We start from the raw sequence: 8,879 nt of genomic DNA, 5'->3' as shown, positions 1-8,879 counted from the left end.
ACATGGCTTCTAACAAATAGCTTCAGTGTTATGAGGTGTGACATAGCGTACTCCTTTAAGATAAATGAACATGAATATCTTTCCCATTTGCAACCATACAGAAGGCTGTGCCCTCAACTCTCTACCACCTCTTTCTTATTTTTCTAAAGTAAAACTTTAGCACTTTGTATCATGTGATACACTGAACAAGAATTCTGAAATCACATGAGTAATGAGCATTTTAAGTTTGGAATGCAAATGCTGTTCTACAGGTCCAAGATGAATGCTACCTGCCAGCCAAGTTACTATTAGCTGGTGTTTATTTGACCAGTTTCCTCATTTTTCTGACAATGAATACCTTGAGGCACAGAATTTGACCAAAAAATTAATGTTGCTTTGATAAAGTAACTAAGCATTTTGACTGTACATGAGGTCATTTTTGAAGTAGCAAGTTTAGCCTGGCAATGCACAGTTAAGAGTCACCTCAGAACAAAATAACACCTGCTAATCATGCTGCGATTCATGGGGTCACAGAGTCAGATATGACTGAGGGACTGAACTGAACTGAACTGAACTGAGCTGAATACATCTCTAGTCACTGCACCCCCCACCTCTCTACCAGAGGCCAGTCTCTAGGTTAAGGAACTATATGGTAATAAATGCATGAGAGTAAAATCAGCTTTGAGCCTCAAAACTATCTGCAACCAGACTGCCTAAGACATATGCTCAACTGCTGTGTTCAGATTTTCTGTGGAACCCCCAAAGGAACCTGCTGTCCATCATTTCAGTCTTGGTTGAAGAGAAGAGTGACATAATCCCAATCTAATCATGAGAAAAAACCCAAATCCCCAATGGGACACTTTCTCCAAACACCTGAGCAATCCTGAAAACTGTCAAGGTCATCACAAACAAGGAACATCAGAGGAAACACCGCAACCAAAAGAAGCTCTATCCACAAATAGTGGAGAAGGCAGTGGCACCCCACTCCAGTCCTCTTGCCTGGAGAATCCCAGGGACAGGGGAGCCTGGTGGGCTGCTGTCTGTGGGGTCGCATAGAGTCAGACATGACTGAAGCAATTTAGCAGCAGCAGCAGCAGCATCCACAGAGGAGTCACATCTATTAAAGGTCACGTGGGATCTCAGGTGGCTTCCTGGACAGAAATGACTGTGTTGTTGTTGTTGTTGTTCAGTTGCTCATTCGTGTCTGACTCCTTGCAACCTGATGGGCTGCAGCCCACGAGGTTTCCCTGTCCTTCACTATCTACTAGAGTTTGCTCAAACTCATCTCCATTGAGTCAATGATTCCATCCACCATCCCATCCTCTGTCGTCACCTTCTCCTCCTGCCTTCAATCTTTCCCAGCATCAGCGTCTTTTCCAATGAGTTGGCTTCTTTGCATCAGGTGACCAAAGTATTGGAGCTTCAGCTTCAGCATCAGTCCTTCCAATGAATATTTAGGACTGATTTCCTTTAGGATTGATGGGTTTGGTGTTTGGATCTTGCACTGTAGTTCAAGGGTATTATTTTCTCAGTGTATTGAACTATGACTTAATGTGCGGACACAGCCTTAGCACAATGCTGGCACGTTGTAAACATTCTTTGGGAGGGATGGTCTATTTCTCTCCATGAACGTCCATGAAAAGGAGGGCATGGGAAAAGTTCAGAGGACCAATGACACCAACAGAGAGGAGATGATATTGGAGCTGGACCTTAAGGACCTATGTGTGTCTGGCAAAGCTGGACTGGAAGGGCATCTCAAGTAAAGGGAACAGCAGGAGCAAAAGCAGGAAGCGGACAAGCTCACAAATATTCAGGAAATGGTGGATGAGTGGTTTAGTGTGGCCAGATTAAAGTGTGTGTGTCTAGAGATGAATTTTAAATAATAGGCTGAGCTAACAGGGAAAAGGCTACAAAGCTTTGTCTAATACCATGACCCCTGTTTAGAAAGGAAGGGTCATGGCAGAAGTTGGGATTGGACCTTCGACAGAAAGGGTGAAGATCCGTGGGAAGTTGTTGGGGGTAAGTTACATGTTCTCTGCCAAATCTTAGAGACATTTCTCAGAAAAGATCCTGGAGTCCACAGGTTGTCTTCTAAATTTGCTTTGTGTTCTGACCCATAGTCTTTCTCCAGAAAGAATCTGGCTGCCACCTGGGGATAAGATGATATTCTTGTTTTGCAGGAGACCACCTTGGTCTACATCTCCTTGTGGAACAATGAAGCTTTGTCTTGCTTGGGTCCAAAAATCCTCCAAGATATCACTAGGTAAGTACCTGTTTGAGCAAGTCATGATTCAATGAGGTGATGGTCATAGCAATGGAGATGGATCTCAGGATGAGCCAATTTTACACGAGGCTTGGAGTTTGGGGAAATAGCCTCCTTCAGTGGAATTCATGAGGAACATCCATAAGTCTGTGACCTTTGCAATTCTTGAACAGGTGGAACATGGATGGAATCCAACCACAGTTACAACTTTCTGTATTTTTACTGTGGACTAGGACAATGTTCTAGAAAATCTCAGTTAGAGGCCAACCCAATTTCATATACACCCATTTGCATGTGGAGGAATCTTTTAAAAGTTCATGAGATGTCTATTTCTACACAGTGTCACCATCTGACCCAGCAATCCCAACACTGGGCAGATACCCTGAGAAAACCATAGTGCAAGAAGACACATGCGCCCCAGTGTTCCTTGCAGCGTGGTTTACAGTAGCCAGGACACGGAAGCAACCTAAACGTCCACAGGCAGAGGAGTGGATAAAGAAGACGTGGTACACGCATACAACAGAACGTTACTCAGCCATGGAAGGGAAGGAAGCTGAGTCATCTGCAGGGGCGTGGATGGACCTAGAGACTGTCATACAGAGTGAAGCAAGTCAGATAGAGAAAAATAGATATGTATTAATGCACATAGGTGGACTCTAGAGGAATGGCACCAATGAATGTGTTTGCAGGGCAGGAAATAGAAATGCAGACGCAGGAAGGGAGGACGACGGTGGGACAAATTGAGAGAGTAGCAGGGAAATACATATGCATTAGCATGTGGAAAATAGACGGCCAGGGGGAACCTGCTGTATAGCCCCGGGAGCTCAGCTCGGTGCTCTGTGGGGACCCAGCTGGGTGGGATGGGAGTGGGTGGCAAGGAGGCTAAAGGAGGGGATGTATGTGTGTTTGCATTTATATATATATATATATATATGCATATATATACACATAGGATTCACACTGCTGTACAGCAGAAACCAACACAACATTGTAAAGCAATTACACTCCAGTAAAAAGTATATGTGGAGAAGGCAATGGCACCCCACTCCAGTACTCTTGCCTGGAAAGTCCCATGGACGGAGGAGCCTGGTAGGCTACAGTCCATGGGGTTGCTAAGAGTCGGACACGACTGAGCGACTTCACTTTCACTTTTCACTTTCATGCATTGGAGAAGGAAATGGCAACCCACTCTAGTATTCTTGCCTGGAGAATCCCAGGGACGGGGGAGCCTGGCGGGCTGCCGTCTATGGGGTCGCACAGAGTCGGACATGACTGATGCGACTTAGCAGCAGCAGCAGCAAAAAGTGTATGTGGAAAAATTCATGAGGTCTGAGAATCTTGACCTCAGGCCGACGTGTTTTCTGTCATCTGGAGCTGAGTGTTGACACCTGGACGTCAGGAACTACCCAGTTTGCCATCACTCCCAGGACTCCTCATTGTTCCTGTCCCAAAGGCAAGGGTCAGCTGCCGTCTATTACTCATTGTTACTCCTATAGTTCTCACGCTATTGCTTTCCTTACAGCCGAGTCAAGAAGAAGAGGAACAACTTCTTATGCTCAAACATCATGAAAAGTAAAACAATAAAATGTAGTGAAGTCAGTATCATTGTAGATGTGAGTTCTTTTTACATTCTCAGCAAGGAAACAAAATGTACCTGTTTTTTAAAGAATACAACTAAAGGCCACCTTATGAACCAAATCTGTTCTGCTTCACTTGATGCTAATGGGTCAGCTTCCTGAAAAATTTAGTCCACTGGGCTCCTCTGTCCATGTGGTTTTCCAGACAAGAATAGTTCCTGACCCAGGGATTGAACCCACATCTGTTACATCTCCTGCATTGACAGGAAGGTTCTTCACCACTAGCACCACCTGGGAAGCCCAAATAATTCAGCACGAGACCCTAAATGAGGTGCTGCTATTGTCAGTTGTCAGTCGCTGAGCAGAGGGAGGGTCAGAGAGGTTAAAATCACAGCTAGACAAATGCTGGGTCTGGGGCTCCACTAGATCCAGGCACTGCCTAGAGGAGGCTCAGCAGAGTAAGGACCCCAGCTGTGACCACAAGGTGTAAACTTTTAACAAGACCCAGGTCAGGAATTTCCTCCTTACCGGCATCTCAGGGCCCAAGGGTTCCTCTGCCCACCTAATAACTTCAAGTGCCTCAGGTGAAAATGGCGATTCAAAGGCTAGGGTGGGTCCCCAGTTCAATCCTTCATTCACCAAGTGTTTACTGAGTGCGTCAGGTAAAAAGAGGACAGAGTGGACCCCGAGAGTCTAGGCTTTAAACCCTGGGCTCCTCATCCTCCTAGCCCTGTGATCTTGGCCCAGCCTCAAATATCTTCAAGCTCCAAAATTCCATCTGGAAAACGGGATGAATTATATTGGAAGGACTGATGCTGAAGCTGAAGCTCCAGTACCTTGGCCACCTGAGGCAAAGAGCTGACTCATTGGAAAATAGCCTGATGCTGAGAAAGATTGAAGGCAAAAGAAGGGGGCGACAGAGGCATCTGTTAGATGGCATCACCAACTCAATGGACATGAATCTGAGCAAACTCTGGGGCATAGTGAAGAACAAGGGAGTCTGGCAGGCTGCAGTCCGTGGGGTCGCAGAGTCGGACGTGACTTAGTGACTGAGCAACAACAATGTAGGTTAGTATATCATGGAGGGGCTCTGATGAGATTTGAGGGAGAGCTTTGGGTAGAATGAGTTAGTGTTCATAACTTCCCCCCTACCCCGCCAAGATTCTGCTGCTGGGGTCCTCTTCCCATCACAGAGGGTCTTTGCAAGGCTGTGCTCAGTTGGCCACTGGGGGTAAGAAAATGGCTTGGAAGGACCAGGTCTAATGCCACGCATGTAACACTCCCTGCCTCCCACTCTTACACACAGACAGGATTATGCCAAGCACTTTCCCTGCAGGAACTGGCTCTCTCTGAAGGGGCGTGGCTGGGAGGAGTGTGAATAAAGTGACACAGGTATGTGAGGTGTAAAAACCCTGTCTGTGTGGGCTCTTATATAAAGGGCCTTCCCGGCCTCTCACGGTGGATGAGACCACGGGAAGTGTGCAAGCTTCCTCTCCCATCTGGGGTTGCGCTGGACCTGCAAGCTCAGAACAAGGTAAGAGCTGGCTCTCTGAAGAGTGTCATTCCTTGCCACCCCCCGTCCCTACCCCAGCTCCCTTGAGGACCTCAGGTTCCTGGAACCTGGATCTCCTCAGGGACAAGTAGGGGCTGAGTCCCACTGCCGTGAAGAATGAGCAGGTCTTTATCGGACATACCTAGCTCCCAGCCTAACTTCATTTTGGGAGCCCACATATTGTGACTGTGGGCTCCCTGTATCAGGGAGGGCTTCCCTGGAGGCTCAGATGGTAAAGAATCTGCCTGCAATGTAAGAGAAACCGGGGTCCTATCTCCAGGTCGGGAAGATCCCCTGGAGAAGGGAAGAGCAACCCACTCCAGTATTCATGCCTGGAGAATTCCATGAACAGGGGAGCCTGGCGGGCTTCAAACCATGCGGTTGCAAAGGATCAGACATGACCGAGCGACTGACACTTTCCCTCTGTTCCTTTATCAGTCCTAACGAGAGGCCATATGCCCAGGGTAGATAATGGGATCAAGACCATGCTCCTAACCAGCCTCTTCTTAAACAAAAGTCTGTATTCTTTTCAAATGGAGCACCTGCAATATGAATGATCTTATCAGAACTAAGCCAGACGAAGTGAGTTGTTCCTAATCGCTTTTTTAAAAATTTCTGAAAGGCAGAGTAAGGTGAAAGCAAGAGGGATTCAGGGACGGGCGTGGTGGTATAAAGGACCAGGAGAGGTTCCGGCTGCCTGTCTCAACTGTGTCACTTGCCCATTACGGGATATTGAGCAATTTATTTGCTGCTCTGAAACTTAACTGTCACGCCTGTTACCTGATGGTGATGTATTATGACCTGCCAGGCAGGGCTCTTGTGTGAATTAACAAGGTGAAAGAGAAACACAGGTCATGTGCTTAGCACGGAGTTGGTGTCAAATAGAAAGGCTAATTCTCCTCTTTGAGGGGTGGTTTTTGTCACCCACTTGATAAAATCTATTCAGTTTAGTGTAACAGTTAAAGTCATCCTATGTCTTTAATGATTTATTTTTAAAAGCATTGACTGGGCACTTTCTCTATGGTAAGGACAGTGTCCAAGCATTCTAAATGCATTGGTGGAAACTCACCTCTGTTCTCCTGGTTGACTTTGCGCAGTTAAACTGTGTGATTGCCCATTCTTCATGCCATTCCCTGGGCTCTTACTGAAGCCCAAATGCCCCTGCTCACCAACCACTCATCTCAGAGTGTCCAGGCCTCATGCATGTTTAACCTTGGGTCAGACATCACCTTGTGTGTCACTTACCATGTCCTTTCTCGTGTGATCACCTGAGTCCATGTGGAACGGTGAGATAGAAACTCAGCCCACTGCAGCTGAAAGAGAGTCAACAATCATCTCACCCAACATCTTGATTTTCAGACAAAGGAGCTGAGACCCAGAGGGGGAGAGTGACTTGCCCAAGATCAGGTTGGGGGATACGGTTGGGACAAACTCCAGGTCAATGCTATTTAGATTCCCCCAAAGAGTTGCCTCCAAGTTTTTAGGATGTGAGACTTTCTTACTCACCTTGATCAATTCAACGTCTAGTCTAGGGCATGGCTAGTAGTCGGTGCCCCATGAAAGTGCATTGAATGTTGAATGGAGCTGGAGTAACTGAGTGAGGGGATGAGGGCATGAGGACTGACGGGGTTCAGAGGGTGCGGAAGAGTGAGGGAAGGGCAGGAAGTTTCTGGCATTCAAGGCTCAAGCAGAAATGCGAATAGAGCAGCTGCTTGTCTACTGATTCCAGGAAATAGAAGGTTCTTGGATCTCACCCTGAAGCAGGCAGACCTGTGCCAAGTGGAGGGGAGGGTCCTCCAGCCCAGCGCTGACTCACCTGCCTTTTGTCAAACAGGTTCCCACCAAGCTGAAGGCATGAGGACCCACGGCCTCACCCTGCTCTCCCTCCTCCTTCTGGCTGTTCTGATGCTCTTGGTGGAGGCCAAAAAGGAAGGAAGGAAGAGACACGGCAGCAAAGCCAGCACAGAGGAATCGCATGCTCTGGGCAAGCCCGGGAAGGAGCCGAGGAGCCAGCCAGCCAAGCACCTGATCAAAGGCAAGTTCGTCACCCCAGACCACGCTGACTGCAGATGGGCAGTGACCAAGCAGGAGGAGGGCCTCGTGCTGAAGGTCGAGTGTACCCAACAAGACAACACGTTTTCCTGTTTCTTCACTGGCAATCCAACCTCATGCCTAGAGTTGCACAAAAGCAGCGTCTATTGGAAACAAATTGGCCGGAATCTGCGTTCTCAGAAGGTCATCTGTGGTGATGCCAAGAGTGTCCTGAAGACCAGGGTGTGCAGAAAGAAGTTTCCAGAATCGAATCTCAAGCTGGTGAACTCTACTCTGATTAGGATCAAGAAACCCAGCCAGAAGTTAATGGAGCCCTCTCCCATGGACACGGTTGAAGTGACTACCTCCTCCAACCCAGAAAAGACCCAGACCATGACCACCAAAGGTCCTCAGTGTGAGGATGAAGACTTGGAAAACCAAAGGAAGGCAGCCCAGGAGTACTGCGGGGAGGTCTGGGGCTCTTTGTGCAGATTCTTCCTCTCCATGGTACAGGGCAGTTCATGCTAACAAGGTCGAAAGAGAACAGAGTCCTTTAGGAGGTGTCACGTCAAAGCCTTTTCATATGCTGTAAAGATCTCCTAACTCCCTGTCAGATGAACGTTTGTGCTATGGGTATGCAATGGACTATTTGAACAGATTTTGCAATTTTTGTCTCTGTGTTTGGAATTTGTTTTGTATTCATTTCCTTAGATGTGATTTTAAGAGGCTATTGTCCTGTATTTTTCCACGGCCCACAAAGCTTTGTTTCTATGAGCAGTAAGGACCAGTCTTTGAACTGAAGAGTCAGAGTGGTGATTTCAGGGCAGTGCACTTTCTGCCCAGTTAAGATAATAAAGCCCTGTGCCTTTTTCAGAAATATGTTCAACCACTGTTTGATTTCTCTCTGCCTAGTTCCAATGCACTTGCAAACAGGTCCTCATATATCAGTGGAAAAAGTATCCTGTTCACCAGCCATCCCAGATCATCCCAAAAGCTGATCCATTCCTGAATCCCTATCTTCCCAATTTCAGGCTTTGATCTGTGGTATTTGATGCTTACTGAACTGATTTCACCTGAAGCATCATGTGATGAAGACACCTGTCAGGGGCTCACAGATGGGAGGAGGGCAGACAGGATTCAAAGCCAGGACATCAACAAACCACATCTATGAGCTGTAGCAAAGTCCTCCACGGCTTCAAGTTAGGGCTCCCATCACCACTCACCATACACAGGACTCCCGAGCTTGGAGAGATGGGCCTGGATAAGTACAGTGCCCTGAGAAGAAGATTCCAGTGCAAGAGGGAAACTCAGGGTGGAACCCCAGAGAGAAGAGGCAGAAACTTCTGGGAGATCTCAGGATGAGCTTAACAGGAGAGGTGATATTGAAGTTAGAACTTGGAGAGTATCTTTAGGTAGGAAATGGGCAGAATGGAGGCACGATTGGCAGTTGACAGATATATGAAAACAAAGAGATGAG

General features: G+C 47.3%; 1 protein-coding gene across 1 annotated transcript; it reads left to right on the top strand.

The window, feature by feature from the left end:
- FGFBP1 (fibroblast growth factor binding protein 1) lies at positions 5,220–8,279 on the top strand. The gene is made up of 2 exons (XM_005681913.3): positions 5,220–5,353; positions 7,206–8,279. The coding sequence occupies exon 2, from the start codon at positions 7,226–7,228 to the stop codon at positions 7,928–7,930; it is 705 nt and encodes a 234-aa protein (XP_005681970.2). The 5' UTR covers positions 5,220–5,353; positions 7,206–7,225; the 3' UTR covers positions 7,931–8,279.

The sequence above is a fragment of the Capra hircus genome, chromosome 6, assembly GCF_001704415.2.
Source record: "Capra hircus breed San Clemente chromosome 6, ASM170441v1, whole genome shotgun sequence".
Lineage (NCBI taxonomy): Eukaryota > Metazoa > Chordata > Mammalia > Artiodactyla > Bovidae > Capra > Capra hircus.
This window is presented reverse-complemented; position numbering and strand designations above follow the sequence as displayed.

What these genes read in the sequence shown, in the direction of transcription:
- FGFBP1 (XM_005681913.3), top strand. Translation starts at nt 7,226, where the DNA reads ATGAGGACCCACGGCCTCACCCTGCTCTCCCTCCTCCTTCTGGCTGTT.